At 44.5% G+C, this 21064-nt stretch overlaps 1 protein-coding gene across 1 annotated transcript; it reads left to right on the forward strand.

The window, feature by feature from the left end:
* Positions 1 to 207: 207 nt before the first annotated feature.
* pxnb (paxillin b) lies at positions 208 to 20804 on the forward strand. The gene is made up of 11 exons (XM_080468103.1): positions 208 to 363; positions 11867 to 12075; positions 12276 to 12361; positions 12480 to 12619; positions 13125 to 13308; positions 13852 to 13963; positions 17075 to 17236; positions 17342 to 17515; positions 17589 to 17670; positions 17811 to 17959; positions 18722 to 20804. The coding sequence occupies exons 1-11, from the start codon at positions 351 to 353 to the stop codon at positions 18986 to 18988; spliced, it is 1578 nt and encodes a 525-aa protein (XP_080324229.1). The 5' UTR covers positions 208 to 350; the 3' UTR covers positions 18989 to 20804.
* The last annotated feature ends 260 nt before the right edge of the window (positions 20805 to 21064 follow it).

The raw sequence follows: 21064 nt of genomic DNA on the forward strand, positions 1-21064 counted from the left end.
ATATACCAAGTGACAAATACACAAATCTACTTAAAGATGACATAAATCAGACAAAACACAAAAAACCCCAACATGAACATCAGATTATTGTGGCAGTCCAGTCACCATTATTGTTAACGTGTAGTTCCCACTTTGGGCCGCCAGGTGTCACTCATCACCGAGGGGCAGCCCCTGGTGCGCGCTCTCGTAAAGTACACATGCACACATTGGAGCGCGTTCACGAGGGCAAATCCTCACCAACTTCCAGTGCAGCGGTGGTGAAGTTTGAAGAGGAAAAGTCAGACTTCGTAAACACGCCAGAAAGTCTCCGAAAACCCAAAAGCGACGCAGTCCACAACCGGCCAGCTGCTATGGACGATCTAGGTGAGTATTAGTGGTCAGTTTGGGAGAGTTTAGTGTTTTTATGCCCTTCATTGAGGAGCGGGTCGCGGGGTGGAGGAGGTGGAGGAGGAGGAGGACTGGGTTCACGTTACGTCGAGATTTAACGTTTAAAGCCTGTTTCTGCTTCACCGTGAAGTTACTCGGCGTTCTCCGGAAGGGAAAACGGGTTAATATCAGCCGAGTATTGCAGCCGAACGGGCTCGAATCGGACGCTTTTCAGTCCCACCACTTTGAGCATCGTTGTAGCAGCGCGAGACTCTGCTAGCTGTTCCAACGCCTCCACACGTTAAAGCCTCGAGCTGCGTCTCAACCCAACCGACACTGTCATATAATAATAATAAATATCATCACAACTAGCGTCCAGCTTCAACCCAGGAGTGAGCCACAGGGAGGAGATGTTTGTCTGACACTGTGACACCAGCGTTGCCTCCTCCTCTAGTTGCCCCCGGGCTCCTCATTCCTGCTTTGAAGTGGAGGAGTCGACAACAGGCCTCCTCCTCCTCCTCCTCCTCCTCCTCCTCCTTCAGACTCCTGCTGGACTCAGACCTGCCTGCTGGAAAACACTTTCTCTTTTCAACAACACTTTGACCAATTTTCAAATAGGCTGCCCTTTAAAACCCAATTCCTTTATATCTCACGTGTTAACACCTCAGATGATGTGATTTTAAACATTGTCCCAACCTTTCTGGATCTGGGGAGACAAAGACTAAACTAGGGAGAGGTTGAAATGGTTGAAACAAGAAAATGTTGAACTTAGTTTTTATTAGACATGTGCGTTTCGAGTTGTATTGGAACCCTTGCCCCACGATATATGATTAAACCTATTCGTATAAAATCTTGTATTGGATCTGAAAAGTAAGTTGATTGATCCAAAATCGGTGTGTTTGCTCATCCGTCCATCCTGGACAGGTCTCTAGTCCTTCACAGGACAAACAGAGAGAGAAAGTCTTCCACACATTCACACCTATGGGTAATTTAGAGTCTCCATTTAACCTCACGTGAGAGGAAACCTGCACAAATGGAGGGAACAAGCAAACTCCACACAGAAAGACCAGATCAGTAAATGAACTCTGCCACCAAGAACAGGGACAGGTTGTGCATATCTGGGATAAACAAAACAGAAAAGGAACACCACATTTGTCACTTTTCATACTAAACTGGAACTTTTTACCATGGAAAAGTCTAATATTGTGTGGTAAGACTTAGTACGCTTGCTGGTGACACGGTGGAAGAGAGATCACCACAGTGGCCTTCTGGTAAATACAAATGTTTTCATCCCTGTAGACTTAGTGACAAGTGTCTTTTTTTTGTGTTTTTTTAATCTTAATGGTGCTGACAGCATTTGTAGTTTGATGTAGTTTCATCAAAAGTATGGTTGAAGGGGTTGAGCCTGTTCTGGGTGACATCAGGTGAAAGTTGGGACACACTCGGAGACAAATTACTAGTCCATTGTATGGTTACCACTGACTGACGATCCCTGCAGGCCCATTAGAGGACAATTACAAGTTACCAACATGCTTGGATTTAGAGAGAAAAGTGCGGCATTGTCATGAGCACCACAAAGGATAAATATACAAATATATGCCTTTCTAATATTTTTATTTTTGCCTCTAACCCTGTACCTGTAATTTATGCGACTTTTACCACACGATGACCTAATTTGTGGTTGAGAGGGGTTTCAACTGTTGCTGGTGTAATTTTGTTTCAATTGTTTACTGCTTATGGTAATCCGTACTGATTTGGTTTTATTTTTTTATTCCTTTCTAAAAGAAATATTGAGAACAACACAGTATTGCGTTATAGACTTCTACCAATGTTTGAGTTTGTGAATATGGAACACTTCGGACGAGCCTTTCTGATTGTTGGTCTGTCTGTTTGGTAACGCCTCCTGTTGCTGCAAAAGTTGATGTTGGTTGTCAGTTGGGGGAAATAACAATGAATTGCATTAAATGTAATTGGAAAAACTCAACATGTTGTTTAATCTGTTTCATGTATAAGTGTAGCACCGGTATTTGGCGTCCCTTTAGGAAGTATTGCCATTTATTTAAGTTTGTAATTTACAGTTTATTACTGCTTGAGGTTCTGACTGCTTAAAGCTTTAAATTGCAAAATGATTTCTTAAAGAAGTGTATGGAGCAGGAAGTGGGTTTATTGTGAGATTTAAATTTGACTTGAGGGAATAATGGATTTATATTATTCTATTATTTATTAATAGTTATGGTATATAAATGGTCAATGGCAAAGAAGACGTAGGATTAGAAAAGTGTATTATTCTTCTTGTTCATTTTCTGTTGTCTTCCTGCTTTAGTTTGTCTGTTCATGTTAAATCAAACATTTTATTTGTTTTTGTTGTATTTTTGCTCATAAAAAGTACACCTCATGTCTCTGAAACCCTGAAGGAAAACCTCAGCTCGTCTTTTTTTTTTAAATTCTATGACAAATCACTTGGTAAAAATAATTTCTAGTTCAAAAAGACGCCTTTTATTTTCATGTTTTCATCAGTTAATCAATCAATCATTGACTCATCCTTTTACCTCCAGCATATAAGCCTTTTATCCGCTCTACATACAATACAATGTGATGACAGCCAATAACCTACAGCTCACTCACTGTGTCTACAGCCTTTATTGACTTCGTCTATTTTTTGTACGTCACTAATCATTGTCCCTTGACCTTTGACCCCGGGCTTCTAATTCTGTTGTTATAGCGTTCAGCAGCTGGCCGGTCGGCTATATTTACTCGTACTAAATCAAAACAAATCGCTTGTTTTGCGTGCCAGGTTATCGGTCTGAGAGTGTAAAGGATTTGTGAGTTGTTGAAGTGGAGAGATGGTGGCCTGCGTTCTGTGCTCGGCGATACCTCGGGGCTGCATTAGATGCTGTTGCTGCCGTGGGACTCTGAAAGGATTGATTGTTGTTGGAGGGGGAGCCCGCGGCCTACTGAAGCAGCCTTAACGGCAGGCCGAGGGAGGCAGGGCTGCAGAGGAATTTCTAACATCACTGTGTGTCAGGGTCCAAGGCCAAATACTCTGTGGGTCATGACTCGCCTCCTGCCACTTCTCCCAGTCCTGCTCCTCCTGCCACCAGAGGGAGGGCTGCCGGTTTCAGACCAGGACCCTCCAGTAATTGCAGACACTTGGTTTTTGTTTAAATTTTCTTTGGGGCCTGGTGGCAGCATAATCACAGAGCTGTTAAGTTAAATGGCTTTTAACCGCCCAGCTGTAGCAAACCAAACACTTTCAAACATTTTGTACGTCGGCCCCCTCCCATGTTCCCCCTCAGTGTGCAAAAACAAGCCATAGTAAATATTTGTAAATACTTCAGGAATGTGGTTTACTGTACTTCCAGTAAACCCTCCGTTAACAAGCCCCTGTAGGTCCTGGTATTGAGGCGCACTGATTACTGGCAGGCCTCCGTGGAGCCGAGTAGAAACCTGACGACTCACCTTTCTTTTGTGTGCCTGTGCACATTGACCTGTCTACATTGCTTACCCGCTCCACAAAGGGAAACCCCTCCACAGAGTGGGGCCGTGCTGCCAGTCGAGTCCACTGAGACCGACTTTTCCAGAAGAGCTCCAAACCAGGTGGCAGCCGGCCTCAGCTTCACTTTCATCACTGATGTGGCTGAGAGGACAAATGTTCCTCCTGAAGCCACCACATGTGGCACAACGTGTCTGTTTGTGAAGCTTCATCTCGCTGCGAATTCCTCAGGCTCTTATGAGATTCAGGTGCACTGACCTCACTCTCTTCACTGTGGACACACTCTTCTGTGTTTGCACTGGACACACTGTGTTTACACTGGCATTACACTACCGTTCCATAACTAACATGCGAATCATCCTTAAGAACTATCTCTTAGCTTGTTATTAAGCTTTTTTTATTCTAATTTACAAGCTGTGTGAATTTAAAGGTTACTGACCAGACAAAGTGAGGAACTGCCACATGTTTCATATTAGATCTTTGAAACTTTTAGAGACCGAGAGGTAACTTGAGTGCATTTGAAACAGCACTCTGTCTCACTGAGAAGTCTTTTTTTATGTTTGACACAGTTTTTCTTTTTCTTTTTTTTGACAGATAACAAACATGGCTGACTGTTAGCTACTGTCTCAGCCTTTCACACAATATAAACTTCTAAATTCTCTCATTTCTGCAGATGTCTTTTTTTATTGTGGTCACCAGGATAGTAAAGTGATTAAAAGACCCAGGTTCACTTTCAGGCGGGGTTCGCTCCATGTGTGGTTGGCATGTTCTTCCTGTGCTCACATTTTCTGGCTATGACAGCTTCTTTTAACAGCCTAGAGGTTTACTTCTTCAATTAATTGGTGACTCCACATTGCTTGTTGGGCTATCGTGGCTAAAGTCAGTAAATATAAATAGATGATAATCCTGGGCTTTAGCTCAATGCCTTGGAAAAACTCATAATGGCGTCATATAATTTCAACCAGTGACACGAGGCTTTCTGTAATAAATACCTCCACATGCACGCAGAGAACTAAACATTCAAGCTTCTTTAAACGGTCTTTCTTCATCGTATAGCCCCACTCAGTGTCTGCCGTGTGAAAGAAATGTCTCCACATCGGATCCAGCTGATGGTACAGTAAATGTGTGCTTCTTTGGAGAAGCACAGTTAGATCTTAGATTGAGAAGCACAAACAGCACCTGGCGTCCCTCATTGTCACTGTCCAACTTGTGGCGCATGCACAACTATTTACTACGACCTTTGTCCACATGTGCAGTAGCAGCGTTTCAGACATGTTACATTTTCCCTGTGAAAACGGAGACGGAGCATTTTTAAAAAGTACTGTGGAGCCATTTTCCGAAAGTTGTTGTGTAAACAACATTTGCCCAAAACACAATGAAAGTTTGCAGTTTTCACTTAAGTGTTGTTGTGTAAATATGGTCTTCATCAACAAGGTAACTAGTCAGACTTGCTCACTTAACGCCGCGACAACTAGACCAGCTTGAATCTCTTTATCCGTCAGCTGAGCACATAAACATCAATCTGGGAATGGATTAAAGGGGAAAAAAAATCGAACCAGTACGCAGTTGCCTACCTATAAACACTGACTGTTCCTCTGATCATCTGAGAAAAAGCACAGGAGGCAGCAGGTGCTGTTTATTGTTCAAACCCGGGCAGGCTTTAAAACAGCGGGAGCCACTCGGCTTCGTTCTGCAGACGTACTGAGGCCTGAGAGGCTAAAACAGCAACACCCTCTGAAGCATGCCTTTCGCAAACACTTAGCAGCCTCATAAGATTGACTGTATTAGTATCAGTTGCTCAGCGTCCAGAGGAAGGCCTCGCTCTCGGTGCAGTAGTACGACTTGGCTGAGACGTAGGCAGCGTGGTCCTGAATGTTTACAGCGGTTGCACAGCATACCAAAAAATCTTAGAAAGTCTTCAGTGGTTTCTATGACCCAGTGTGGAGTTAGTGTTACCAAACTAGCTATCATCACCCCATGAGAGCCGAGGGGTTAGTGCATACCACCCCTAAACCAGCGAGCCGGCCGTCTTGGCCAGAAGGAAGCTCCTGACTGTAAATCAGTCTTGTTCCCGAGTTCCACACCCATCCTGTTCGGGGTCTGGGGAAGAGTGAGCCGCATGGCTGACCTCATCGCTTAGGCAACACGGCCTGCCCCACATCCTCAGGAAACAGAGGAGGAAAACAATGAGCAGACTCGGTGCTGGAGGCCACTGACTCTGCTCAAACGCTGGTCGGAGGGAGAGATTTCAGTGTGCGATCCTGCTGCTGGAACAGCGTTTCCCTCTGTTAAACGCTCTTGCACCATAGTGTTGTTCCACTGCGCACCCTTCCTCTTCCTCTCTGCCATGCCGCTGCCAAGGCCTTGTAACATCGCTCGGATAACCACCCTGTTTGTTTTCCTAATAGGCTGGGTAATGTAGTATGAATCTGAGATTTTACAGTGTTACCCAAGCTGAGGACACCTCAGGGCACATCCAGAGACTGTCAGTGTGTCTCCAGGCAGGGTAACTTAATGCCTGCAGGGCAGGTATTTTCACTCCAGTTCACTAAATACAAATACAGCTGTCACAATGATTGAGTTACACATTTGTCTAATCACGTTTTGTTGTGTGTGTGCTGGTGATCTGTACTGTCTATCTTTTAAAACACCCACAAAATGTTCATTAATTACACAGATATTCAGGTACTGTGATTGTACATGTAAGATATTCATTTTATAATAAGGGAGCAGATTGAGAAAGTAGTGAGATATAAGATGTTGGAGTTAGATAGTTTTGTCTTTGTTCAAGGAAAAAACGTCAAGATCTTGAGTGTTTCAATAAAACAATCATTAATTTGCAGATAGATCAAAAATAATTGATAGAACCCATTCCTTATTGGCATTAAAATTGATTGTATATTTATGTACTTTTCTATATATCTGATTTCTTATAGTATTGTACTTTACTATAGTTCAGTAACCATAGATCTGGTTAACTGTTCAAGGCTGTAAGGATTTATTTGAACTTTTATATGAGTGAGAAAACAACATGTTGGTCATGATAGATTTTGTTGTGATATAATTTTACCCATTGAAATCAAATTGTGCCGTTCGTGGACCTGAACTGAAATGAGTGTGACACCTCTGTTCTGTATGATGGTTCTCCATCTGGTGTACAACTGGATGTCCTCAGTCTCTGATTAAAGTGCAAGAGAGACAAAACAGTCTTTCTCTGGCGGCCATTACTGCACAAAAGGCTCCTCACTGACATACAGTTTTCATACATGCACGGCTGTGAATGTGTCCTCAGTGACTGGGTGTTACATCAGTCTTTAAACTTTCCCTTGTCATCTGATTTACTGGTCTGTGGGGAAGTACTTTTATTTTGGTCCAGCAATGGCTGAAGGGGAGTGTCATCTTTTGGTTATGGGGCTGCTTGGCCGTGTATTTTTAGGTAGTAATCACCCCTTAGATGCTTCTGTCTTACTGATAGTGTGCTGCTTCATTCATCCTTTGTATGTTTAGGTTTATGTCTCCTACTGTGGAAGCAGGTGTTCAGGTGACATTTATTTGAATATCTTTCTCTTGGTTTATAATTTGATCTGTCTGATGTTGGCTCATTTTCGCTCTTTTGCCGTTTCCACACAGCCTTCCCTTTCTGTTTCACTGGCATCTCACCCTCCACCCCCTCTCGGTGGCCTCTGCCTGTCTTGTTTGATATAAATATCGTGTTGGGTTGGCCTGATGGGGTTGGGTTTCGGTGTGGAGCTGCGGCCAGTTCTGCTTCTTTGCTCCTCGGCTATAAACAGGTGAGCTGACTCTGGTGGCCCATCACTGTTGCCCACATGTTAATAGAAAAAGATTAGACAGCCCCGGGTTCCTCTGCCCGGCATGGTACTCTACGCTCTGTGAGAAATGGACAGTAAAAACATTGACATCTCCCTTATCCTGGAATTCAAAGCATGCCGTAGTTAGTGGAATGGCTCCTGCAATTGTCAACACATTATTTTCATATTGTGAATTGACAGATGGTGTTTTGTTCTCAAAGCACATTCTTCACAGGCTCACTACATCATATCCTGTGGTATCGTAGGAATGTACTGCTGGGGTAGATTTTCATTGTGAAGCATCGTTTTTAACCACGGTTGGGACACGTGGGACAAATGAGGTTCCACTGAATTAGCGAAAGTGAGCCACCTTTCCCGTGTCGCCGCCCGGTAGCTGGCGTTCTGCAGAGTGGACAGAGGAATGTGTGGAATTCCCCATGGACCTTCGTTCCCATCTGATAAACACTGCAGGACCGTGGCAGGGCCTTTGGTGGGTGGATAGGGCTGTGCAGACAAGACTGTACATGCACCCACTGCCACAAGAATGTGTACACTATCCACATGACTTCAGTTGTTTGTTGAAAATAGTAAAGATTAGATGGCCTCACAGTTGAATCACCTCACAGAGCTACTGTCACTGTGACTTAGTTGGTATTTTGATTGAGAACTAACTGATTCATCTTGAACTATTAGTCTCAGTCATAACCTTTTCACATGACAGTTTTCTTCCTCCAAACATTACACAATGGCCTATTGAGTCACGGTGCTGTTGGAGTAGAATTGGACCTTGTCCATTGTGGTTCCTGCCCCCTGTCTGGAATGGAAAAGATTAGCCCATTTCTTGGCTTACAGTGCATGTTTTCATTCTTAATGCTCCCATCTCTTTGTGGACCAAAGTTGTGTTATTGTGGTTTGTTGTCCATCTTCATGCCAGACCCAATGCTGCCCTCCACAGGGAAATGTGGGATGCAGAAAAACCAAAACATTCTTCAGTAGCATCTTCATTCTTTTATGATTCATACAGTAGAAAGGTGCTGAAATAGTAACCAACTATTCTGAATTCTTACAGATCATAAACCTCGGTGTATTTTTGTCTTCATTATATTTATCGCCCACTTTTTTTTAATGTTAAACCTGAAGGTATGCTCCTAAATGCACCTACATCAAGGTTGGTTAAACACATGGGTGTTTACATCAAACTGATGAGCAACAAAAGAAATCACAAAATGCTCTTTTTGTTTTACACTGTGACGCCACCAGGAGTTGTTTTGTATCCTGCTATCAACCAAATAACAAATTCATATGTAGTCTTTAATTTTTGGCCACATGAACCAAACAAATAAAGCAAATCATTTCACTAACTCCCTTTGAAATAAATGAGCTTATTTCTTTTTTGTTCACCACTCCAAAAAAAAATAGTATTGGTTTGCTGCGCAACAACTGAAAGTACATGAATATAGAGTTTGTCAGTTCGCTGATCATGTTTTCTGTGATTTATGTTTATCATTGAGATATTGAGAGGATGCTGTTTGAGAAAAAGCCACGATAAAGAGAATTATGTGTAGAGTTAAACCGTTCAGCGTTTTATCGAAAGCCTCTTCTTCAGCTGAATTCATTTGTCATGTCAGCAAATTAAAATCAAATAACCTTTAGGGCAAAACTCAAATGTGTAAAAGTAAGAGTTCTTTAAAAAGAGTAAATCTTCTGTGGATTATGGGTCCCAACAGCTTTTAACAAAAACATCAGCAAGTCTGACGTTGACCCAATATTAGAAGTTGTTGTGAGGCGAAGCATGTTGCTTTATTGATGAGTTTTTATTGAAACATAGCCCCAGGAGCTTTAAAACGAACTGTGGCTGTTTTCCTCTCATGAATTGAGCACAATCATAATTCACCGGCCCTCAATGTTTAATTCGGGCACTTCTTCCACTGTAACGGAGGCCCCCTGCTGAGGTCTATTGTGGAGTTCATTAGCCTGAGCCGAACTGGCAGATGTGTTGCATCAGCAGGCAGGGACGCTGTTAGAAAAGGAGTCAAAAACTTGGCTGTCTACGAGCATTTTGGAAACCCTTTCTGGTCCGACAGCTGTGCTCTCCCTCAATGCTACCAAGAACTTTCTAGGAATACATTACCATAATTAGTAAGTCTTGAGGTTATCTTTTTTTTGTTTGTTATTTTAAAGCCGGTACTGTTCTGAACGAGAGAGGCTTTAATCTGTGCCTCCTTTTACACGTCTCACCTTTGTCCCAAAGTCAGTGGCGGTATTTTTTTCTATCTGGAGGCTTTGTTTTATGAGTGACAAAGTCAACTTCAGTAGGACCTTGTTTAGCATGTCAGCACCAGGTGCAGATTATTTTGAGCTGGTCGTGATATTTCAGCACATTTGCACAGACATGGGTTCCTCTGTGAGCTTACAGCTTTAAATAGGTTTGTGCTCCCATGTGGTTTATGTCAAACTTCATGGCTTGAAACTTTTGGCTTCTGGACAAATCCCCATTTGGATTGAGGACCACGCTGAAGTGTCGAGGCTGAATTCAGTGAAAGTCCAGGTGTGAAGACGTCAGAGAGACGACCGTTTCTTTAACCCTTGACTCTAGTAATAGTTGGCATGAGTTGAATACTTGCACTTTATCACACAAGTAGTTATTCTTTTATTTTAATTAACATGACAGTCTGACATCTGCACAGTTGTAACTCTGTCGGCCATATTTACCTCAATATGTAGGTACGATGGTGTGTAGTGATTAATGAGGTAGATTTTTTAATGGATTGTTAATAAGATGAAGGGACACTGAAAGGACTTGGAAACCACTCCCACAGTAAACCGGCAGCACGTTATCATCACTGCTTGTTGCTCAGACTGTCTTTGACTTTGCTGCTGTCTGCTTCACACACACACACATACACACACACACACACACACACATACACATCTTATTTCACTGTGGAGGATATTACAGATACATCCAGGGGAAAATGTGAGTATAGATGTTGGATTTTCTAAGAATTTGAACAATCTTATGTATACATTTGTAATGGTGGGTCTGGTTTACTATAACTGCCCTTCTTTTCTGTCAACAATAGTGTCACAGGTTTGTTGTGAGAGATCTGTTTTAACACCACTTGTGGTATATTTCATATTTTTACATTTACATTTTCATCCTATTTTCTTCTGTATGAGTTCATTTTTAGGTTCTTGTCAAACTGTATCTGTTGATGTAGCATTAATATTTGTCGAATTGTTTGACAACAGCTGAAGCATTTTCTTTTTCCAAGGATGATGGAATACATTTATAGAATAACTCTCACAAAAGACAGGAAAGTATAGTTTTTACCAATCTGAACAGTTTGTTTCACACAGATCATACTCCAGTGGCAGAAGTCTGCTGAAATACATTGTCCTCTTTAGATGTTTGAATAGTTTCCCTCCCTGCGAGTTTATCAATATAAATGTGTGTTAATTGTTCGAAGCCGACTCTTTAACGGGCCAGAGTCTCTGTAGTGTTACAGTACACAGCCAGTGATATTCTATTCTAGACGGACTGACGAAGGATGGATTGTGTGACGTAAGAGTTTATTTTGTTCCTGCGTTCCTCAGCGGGGTAACGCTGGACCCCTTCAACCCTGGACAGGATTCAGAAACACTTTTCTGTCTGTCTGCCTCTTTCTGTTATCGGTCTTGCTCCTGTTAAGTTCACACACACATTCTCAGAAAACCGCGGCTAATCATAGACACAGACTGACTGAACAGACTGCAGGTGTGTATTTTTAGTGTGGACAGATGGAAAAAGTAAACTATGTTTGGGATTTGAGAGGGATATTTTGTGGTTGTAGGTGTGAATTGATACGCCCTGCTATCCTGGTCACATGGCCTTTATCTTACATGATCTGCACTGAGGAGAAAGCTTTTTCTGTAGACATGTTGGAATGAGAGTGTTGGAACTCTCAGCCATTGTCCGTTTGCAGCCAAGAGTCTCATCGGAGCACCCAACAACCCCATTAAAGAATTCACTGCTCTGCAGCCCGGCCGTATTTGTAAGTTGAAACATCTTACAAAAACAGTTTAGGAATCCGGCTGTGATATTTTTGTCAGGCAAATGAGACAAATGAGACTACTGGATTTTTAAAGAGTTAAAAAAATAAATCAATGTAAGATTTTCACATCATAAATGTACGCTATCGTGCGTTTCATCTTTCAGACGCACTGCTGGCAGACCTGGAATCCACTACGTCCCACATCTCTAAACGACCGGTGTTCCTGCCTGATGAAACCCCGTACTCCATCCCAACTGGAGGACACTCCTACCAAGATGTGTCGGTCCCTCCTCCGGTCCCTCCGCCACCCTCAGCTGAAGCTCTGAACGGGTCACTGGCAGACCAGCGGGACTCCCACCACTCCTCGCAGCAGGTAGCTTTCCTTTACAGTCCGGTCGCATGGTGTGACGCTTCATCTGTGGTCTGATTCAACTTAAAACGTCAAATACACTCGATGTAACAAGTTTGAAAAGGTTTTGCTCTATGCAGGCAGGCTTTACTCTTCGTCAGTCACACCTGTCCAATGAGTGATTTTTTTCGATAATGAAGGTTAATTGAAATGATGCTGTTCAGTCACTAGGTTCAGCCCAGAAGAGCTCATGGTCGAGGGACAGTAGCAGCTCTCCACTGTCTCACATTGAAGAGGACCACGTTTACAGGTATCCTTTGCATACTTGAACTCTTTTGTCTATAAAGTTGACATCATCATCATCAAGTGGCGTTTTCGTTGATGCTCTGATGCTATTGGGAGTTTCTCCTTCTCTGTCTCTTCCTCAGTTTTCCAAACAAACAGAAGACCTCCGACTCGTCAACAGCTGCCATGACCTCTGTGCTGGGCAGCAACCTCTCTGAGCTCGACAGGCTTCTGCTGGAGCTCAACGCAGTGCAACAGAGCTCCCCATCGTTCCCCACAACAGGTACAGACTAGGGCCGGCATGAAAATTACACACGCGTACAAATTGCATCGTAGATTATACTGCTGGTAAAAGTGCAAAAAGAAACCTTTCAACCGCCACAGTCTTGTTTGCATGTGCGACTCCAACGGACGAATCGAGCCGTCGTCTGGTTTTACTACGAGTACCGCCGACTCTCCTGCTATCAAGGCCGGCAATCAATACAAGCTGGTGTTGAACTGTGTTTTGTTGAGTTGTTACTGGCTGGACAGCCTGTTAACTAGTGTGTAATGATGCGGCTCAGTTTTTACTACTGAGTTTTTATTTAATTTTATAGATACAGATACAAAAAAGGAAAAATTTAAGTAGATTTACCAGCTCCTTGTGTTACCTTGTGTTCAAGTGGCACTGGATCATTTACACCATTATATTTGTATTATTTAATACTACAGTGATAACTGTTGCCAGTATATAACATAGTAGAGACAAAGCCTCCTGCTGTTCCATCCTTGATGATTTTCGTCCCCAGAGGAGGCAGCTCCACCGCTACCGTCCTGCAGCATCACCCACTATGAGAACGGCAGTGGTCCAGACATCCTGGTCAGCCCCCCACCTCATGAGAAACCCAAGAGGAATGGCACAAAGCTGGAAGAGGCCCGGCCGACGGTGGAGAGTCTGCTGGATGAGCTGGAAGGCTCAGTGCCGTCACCCAGGTGAAACGATTTATTAGGATCTGAGCGTTCTGGTTTTGTTTCGGAGGAAAAGTCGGTGCGGCACGTCAGCCACTGTTGAGGCGCCACTTGGCAAGTGGCTGCAGAACCTTTTGCCTGCATCTTTATAGGTTCTCCTAGAAAGTAACAGATATTTCAAATTCTGATTTTTACCTTTAAAGGTCAGAGTTAGTGGTTTGTGGCATCGTTTGATGGATTTACTGATTTTGCCTTAAAAACTAGAACACTATGATATAGATTAGCAAGAGCTGCTGAATAAACAATCTTCTCCAGTATTAAATATTGATTGAGTTAAATATATTTTATTTGTTGAACATTGAGAGCTAACGCAGCACCTGCTGTAATTTATTACTGCTCAGTTGTAAATGTTTCGTCGACTCATAGTGGAACTCGGAACTTTCCCACCAACTCACATCAACTGCTTAATCCAGCTTTGAGTCCTGGCGAGCTGAAGCTGAACGTGGGCCAAGACGGGTTCAATGTTTGCATGTAAACACTAATTAACTTTTTCATTTTATTTTCCAGCCCGTCCTCTCACCACAGTGATTTGGACTCATCTCAACAACAAGCCCGAATGTCGGCTTCCTGCGCCACGAGAGAGCTTGATGAGCTGATGGCCTCTTTGTCTGACTTTAAGGTACAACGTGGAGCGGAAAGACTCCACTCAGCCAACCAAACACAAACTTTTCTGCCCTCTTCCTTTTACCTCAACTTTGCTTCTCTGTTCTCCAGCCCAGCTCTTTGGGCTCCCTGCTGGAGCCAGCAGGAGCGTCTTCAAGCTCTCACCATCCTGCAATCTCTTCCTCCGTTACCCCAGCGGCTTCTCCTTCCCTCACTCTTTCCCACCCGTCTGCCTGTGCCTCCCCTCTCTTCTCTTTACCCGCTGGTCTTGAGCTGCACATAGATGAGGATGGAAGAGATGATGGTGTGTCGAAGCCCCATCTGAGTCGTTTGCCTCCCCTCAGTCCCACGTCGTCCCTCTCTGCAGCCAGCGACCTGGACCTGGACTCGGTCATAGACGTGTCTGCAACCATGCTGTCCAACCAGACCAAGTCTCTGCTCGTCCTCTCCCAGATGAGAAATAGCCCAACATCCTCTAATACCACCACCACCCCCTCCCTTACCTCAGTCAACACTGTCCTCGACAACAAGTTCTCCAAGTCACCCAGTCCGTCTGTGGAAAGAGTTTCACCTTCCACCGCTGTTGGTAAATTCCCCTGTGCTCCCGAGACTTTAGGCTCTACTTGTTTTCATGATGTCAGTGTCAACTGCTCTGCTCCACCTCCTTTAAGAAACTTTAGCCCTCCTCTTTCAACTCCGTCCCCTTTTCCTGCTGCTGCCTCCATATCACCACTTTCAGGTTACGCCTCCTCTAAAACGTCCTCACCCTCTCCACTCTGTCCACTGGTCGTCCCGCCTCCGCTGGCCTTCACCACCATCAGCAGGCAGCTGTTAGATGCAGGGCCCACAGCACAGAGCGACGGCCCCCTCACTGTCCAGCGGCCCCCTGCGGTGGAGCCCTCCCTGGACGAGGCGCTGGACAAGTTGCTGGCAATGAGTTTTGCACAGAATCACAGCGCGAGTGTGGAGGACCCGCAGCTGAAGATGGAGGCGCATTGTCTCGGCAGAGGGATGCCGGAGGTGCAGGAGGAGCTCATCCTGCCCATGGACAGGGGCAGCATTCAACCCGACACCTTCACCAGCACCACCAACACCATCACTGACGGCTCGGTGGACGGAGGCACAGATGGGAACGGAGATCTGGACTGGGCTGACGAGGAGCTGTCCATGTCCCTACATGACGGACTGGACGGCACCATGACGCCGTACACTGAGAGGCCGTACACCGACGGCAGCATGACCCCGCTGACCGAGGCCAGCTGGATGGACGAGTCCATGACCCCGTCCTCATGCCCCGGGACCCCCGATGTTGCCCTGGACCTGCCCCTCCTCCAGACACCCACCATAGACAGAGTCTCTGCATCCGGACATGTAATCATCTCGACGACACTGGATGCTTTTGTTTCTGTTCCACTTTATTTATTTATTTACTTTTTTATGACTGATGCTTATATTCTCCCGAGCCTCTGCCTTGAATGAAGCATTCTACTGCCAAATAGAGTTAACAAGATATTTCTGGATTAAATGGTTAATTGAGCAAACACACAAAACAATGTGTGTTCATCTTTGTAGGCCGAGTGGACAAGTCCACTGAGACCCATTGATAAGTTTCATATTGTTGTGCTTCAAATGGGCCGAACACAGGAAGTGATGAGCAGTGGAATCACTGTCTGTTTGCACTATAAATTCTGGATACTCTTGACTTCTTTATATATTTTATAAGTATAGGTAGATTTAAAGACCACAATTATAAGAACGCAATTCCCTCAGCGCTCAACATGGTCCAGGTCTTTAGTTCAAAATTAGGAATTGACTATAAACAAACTGGATTTCATGTTTTGAGACGCTCCGGTCAGTTTGTTCTGTTTAATCTGAAGAAATATTAGAACTAAATAGAACAACAGAACAGAAATAACACGGTCAGGCAGAGGCTGGAGGAGGAGAAACAAGCTAATGGAGGTTTTTTGGTTGTTTTTTTTTTAGCTTTGATATACTTACAACTAACTGTTAAACACAAACGTTTTTAAACCTGAATGTGATAAAGTGAGCTCACGTCAAAGCATGCAAGAAGTACATGAAGTGTGATTCCACTGACCTGCATCCTGGCATGTTTGTGCGAGTCGCTTGCTACCTGCTCGAGCTGCTTATGTTTCAAGCTGGATATCAGAGGAGGTGCTCACTATGTTTTCCATAGATAAAGTCAGTGATTAGACGCACAAAGGAGATTCCTAATGTTCACCCTATGTACCGAGACGGTCATCTGCGTAGGAAGATGGGACCCATGATCGTAAACAAGAGCACTTCTCAGGACCGGCTCATAGAGGAGCTTCAGGGTAAACTGGGGATCGGCCGCTCAGAGCGCCGTCGTAAACAGTCCGATGACTGGCTGACGGAAGGCGTCATCGTCATGTCCAAACCGCAGCGATTCCGAGCCGACGGGGCCGGCAGCGAAGTCGACAAGGTTGGCGGCTGTGTGCTCCGTAGTTTGACCACATTTCCTGTTTCCACTCGACACACCTTCTCTCGTTTTCTGCACATTTTCCTCTGTTTCCTCGCTTTCTCTGTTCTTCTCTCCCCTTCAGATCATAATTCACCCCGAGTCGCCTGTCCCTGTGAGGAAGGTGCTCCCGCCTCTGTCGCCCCCCATCCCCCGCCGCCCGCCTGTTCTAGAAGAACCTAAGCGATCGATCCCCGTCCAGAACCCCCCCGTCCCCACACCCCCGCCTCTTCCTCCCCCGCCTTCTCCTCCTCCACAGCCCATCCACATTCAGGAAGCCGCTACCCCTGCACACCGGCTCATAACTAAAAGCTCACCACCACCCGCCCTGAGTCAGCACCCCCCCACTCCACTACCAGAACCCCCACCTCCTCTTCCTAAAAGCCCGGCCCACCCTCCGCCAGTGGAGCCCGTTTCGCCCAAAGTCCTGGTGTCGGTAGGCTGTCAGACAGAGTACGACCCAGTCTTCCCTCCGATGCAGGCACGAGTCCCCACTTCTCTTATCCCCCATTCTGTCACACGGCTCACCAGTAATCACGTCACCTCACATTGAAGTATCACGCACAATTTGTCGCATCGCTTCGGTAGCATGAGAGACTAAAGAACAGCTTTGGGATTGAACCTTTTCAGATTATGGCGCAGGGGAAAGGTGGCGTCCCGGGTGGGAACCCGACGCAGGTCAACAAGCTGGACAACATGCTGGGCAGCCTGCAGTCCGACCTCAACAAGCTGGGCGTGCAGACGGTAGCTAAAGGAGTGTGCGGCGCGTGCTGCAAGCCAATCGTTGGACAGGTGAGATACTTTTAAAACGCTGCAGCTCTGGTGTGGGAATATTTAAGGAATATAACCGCGTTTAGAGTTTTCAGTGTCGACCTGACATTTATTTTGACCTTTCAGGTTGTGACGGCGATGGGTCGCACTTGGCACCCCGAACACTTTGTGTGTACACACTGTCAGGAGGAGATCGGCTCCAGGAACTTCTTCGAGCGTGACGGGCAGCCATACTGTGAGAAAGATTACCACAGCCTCTTCTCTCCGCGATGCTACTACTGCAACGGGCCCATACTGGATGTGAGTCGCTGTCGGTTTGGAGCTTCTATTGTGGGTCAACTGGTCAGTAAAACTCGCTCTCATGTGCTTTCAGAAAGTTGTGACGGCGCTGGATAGGACATGGCACCCAGAACATTTCTTCTGCGCTCAGTGTGGATCATTTTTTGGCCCCGAAGGTGAAGTGACGCTTTATTTACACTGAAGTAGGATTGTTGCCTTCTCTTTACTCGAGACATTGAGCTTTGTGAACTCCAGTAGCGGCTCGGTTGGTTTGTTGATCTCATAAAGTCAAAACCTCACCCTGTCTCTTTTGTAGGTTTCCATGAAAAAGATGGGAAGGCCTACTGCAGGAAGGATTACTTTGACATGTTTGCTCCGAAATGTGGCGGCTGTGCCAGAGCCATCCTGGAAAACTACATCTCAGCACTGAACTCTCTGTGGCACCCCGAGTGTTTTGTTTGCAGGGTTTGTATCCAGACTTTTCTATTCTACCATTTTCTGTTTTGATATTTCAACACTGTGGAAATAAATATGTGCTACACGTTGGGTTGACTGAAAACCTACAGTTCAGACTATAAAATTACAAAATTCTAAAAAACGAATGTGAATAAAAAATCAATTGACACACGTGCAGCCCTGCCACGGGACAAACAGCCACAATGAAAACTGTCTGATTCTGCTGCTTGATCCTAATAGTTAAACTGTAAAATGCAACTCAGTTGTTGCAGATTCCTTTTTGCCAAAAAAACGTTGAGATGGGAGTTCTGTGACGATACGTTTGCGATGTCGATGCGTCATTCACACATTGTTGATGAATCATCGGCTCTTTACTGACTAATGCAGACGTTCCTGGTGAAATACTTCAGGAGAGATTTTATAAGCAGATCGAGCTGTTGGCAGCAGAAAAGCAGAGAACTATTGGGAACAGCACCTTTTTAACTGGCGATCAAACCAACGTCTAAAATCTATATTGTGTTTCAGAACAAATCTTTTTTTCATGATTGTTTCTTTTTATATATTTTAGTTTGTAATCCATCGTGTGTATATCTGATCATTGCATAGAAGGTGTGTGTGAGACTGTACCAGATCAAGTGAAGCCTGTTGGAGGCTGCTCAGGTGTTAAAAATCCACATTAGAAATAAATCCATAGACCATTTAATTTAAATGGATGCTTTGAATTGAATTGGAATTAAAGACACCGGCCCCTTCCTCTGCGTGTGTCTGCAGGAGTGTTTCACCCCGTTCGTGAACGGGAGCTTCTTCGAGCACGATGGCCAGCCCTACTGTGAAGTGCACTACCACGAGCGCCGCGGCTCGCTGTGCTCCGGCTGCCAGAAGCCCATCACGGGCCGCTGCATCACCGCCATGTCCAAGAAGTTCCACCCGGAGCACTTTGTGTGCGCCTTTTGCCTGAAACAGCTGAACAAAGGCACCTTTAAAGAACAGAACGACAAACCCTACTGCCACGGCTGCTTCATCAAGCTGTTCAGCTAGGCGCTGCCGCCCGCGCCGCGCTCCGGTCGGAGCTGAGAGGAAGTGGCTGAAGCAGGTTTAGCACAGGTAGAGTGAGAACACAGTCGGTTTGTATCGGAGGACGTTGGAAGCGTGTGTGGGTTTAGGTATGTGCATGTGACTTGAGCAGCTCACTGCCTCCACCAAACTAAAGGTTTTTCAAAAATGTGGTTTAAAAAAAAAAAAAAAAAGTTTTTTGTCTGGACTGACACCAATTCTTTCTGAAGATTTTCTGAATTTTGTACATTCAATGAGTAAACGTGACACTGATGTCGTCCGTTTTTAAAGGTTATGCAAAGTTTGCTTGTTTTTGTTTTTTCAAAACCCAAAATGATGCTGCTGGAAAACCAACTGGAGATGACCTCACTCCCAGTCTGATTCTCAGTGGCTCCAAGCAGTCCATCGTTCATGTAACCCTCCAATCAGCCACTTTTGATCATTTTCAGAGGCAGTAAATTCTTACTAAAATTCATAAATGATTATGTATGTTTGAAGATGCTCACTGGTTGAGTTTGTCCTTTTTGAAACCATAAAAAACAACAAATCTAAAGAAGTATAACAGGGAGCAGGTGACCTGTTGTTTTTAGCTTTTCACTAAAGTGTTTTTACAACCGAGGGCAAATTGAGTTTTGATACTTTATTATCTGTTGCATGAAGTTGGATCCATGGTGGATTAAGTCTGACTGGATAAGTTGGTTGGCGTTCGTTATTCTGTGTGAAGCCGTAGTGATTTTCAGAGTCACTCAGTCATCGCCTGGATGTAAAGACTGTGAGGGTGGCCACTGGTACCGAGCAGATTGAATCAATCCTACTGTCAGATCAGCTTCCTAACCTGCTTCAAACCAAAAGCAAAGCGCGTCTGCGTGGATATTTAACAGCAGAAACCAAGTGCAGCATGCGGCCGTGCGCCGGCCGTCGTGCGAACATTGTTTTTGTGCTGCAAAATCATTCCTTGTCTTTCCACTGAAGAAAAGAGAAAACGATCTGAACGTTGTCTCATTCAGTGAAGTGGAGTCACTCAAAGACTTTGGGAGTAAATTGTGTATCTCGTACACAGCCATGACTGTTCCTGGTCAAATCCACAGATTTTCTTCTTGTAAATATCCAATGCAGCTACGTTATAAGCAAAAGCGCTGACATGCTTGGCATGTACACGTGTTAATTAACCACTCGTCTGGAGGAGGGAGGAGAGCGGCTGCTGGAAAGGCACAGGAAAGACACTCTCTGCTGTCATTACTGTATCGAGAAGCTGGTGAATGTTTGTTGTTGTGAAAGACGTGCATCGCTCAAACAGTACACAAAATCTGTGTGACTTTCTAGTAACTATGCAGCTGTGGACTAATGACTTTGTAATACAGCCCCAGAGTGTATTTGTTAACAGGTTGCCTTAACCTTCCTATGAGTCTCGTGTCTAATAACACTGGAGAAGTCGGCAGGAAACTGACGTCAAGTCAGCCGTCGGGTCTGTTTTCAGGTTATTAGTCTTTGAGTCTACTGAAAAATAACAATACGAGCCTGGTGGTCTGCGAGGTGAGCAGCAGATATAGTCAGCCTTTCGTCTTTTCAGGGAATTCTAGAGCCTTAAATCTTCACTTACTCTATTTAAGATAGCATTTAACAGTTGTTTCCTCAAATCAGTTTATTAGTTATTTAACCAAAGCCATACCTTCTCTGATTTGTTCTTGTCTGTTCACTTTTTTTTTTGTTTTGTTTCATTTTCACTCTGAATGTCAATTATATGAATTGTGAAATTCCTCTATTCTAGTCTGATTACAAATAAATTCTGTTTTGGTATCACTCTGTTCTCAAACGGCTTTATTTGTGCATCACTCTTAAACTGACGCTGCCAGAAAACATTTAGAATGGTAATCTAGATGTACTGGTGATATCATTTGAGGTTTAAAGTCTTTATTTTTGTAACTGGCACTTTTTTTTTGGTAATCTACGAAATAAATCGCTAGAAAGCCCCTAAATATGTGAGAGAACCACAGACTCAACACAACTGTTGGATCCCGAAAAGAAAATGGCTGTAAAACAATCACACAGAAAAAACCCACT

This window comes from Lipophrys pholis (genome assembly GCF_963383615.2).
Source record: "Lipophrys pholis genome assembly, chromosome: 7".
Classification (NCBI taxonomy): Eukaryota; Metazoa; Chordata; class Actinopteri; order Blenniiformes; family Blenniidae; genus Lipophrys; species Lipophrys pholis.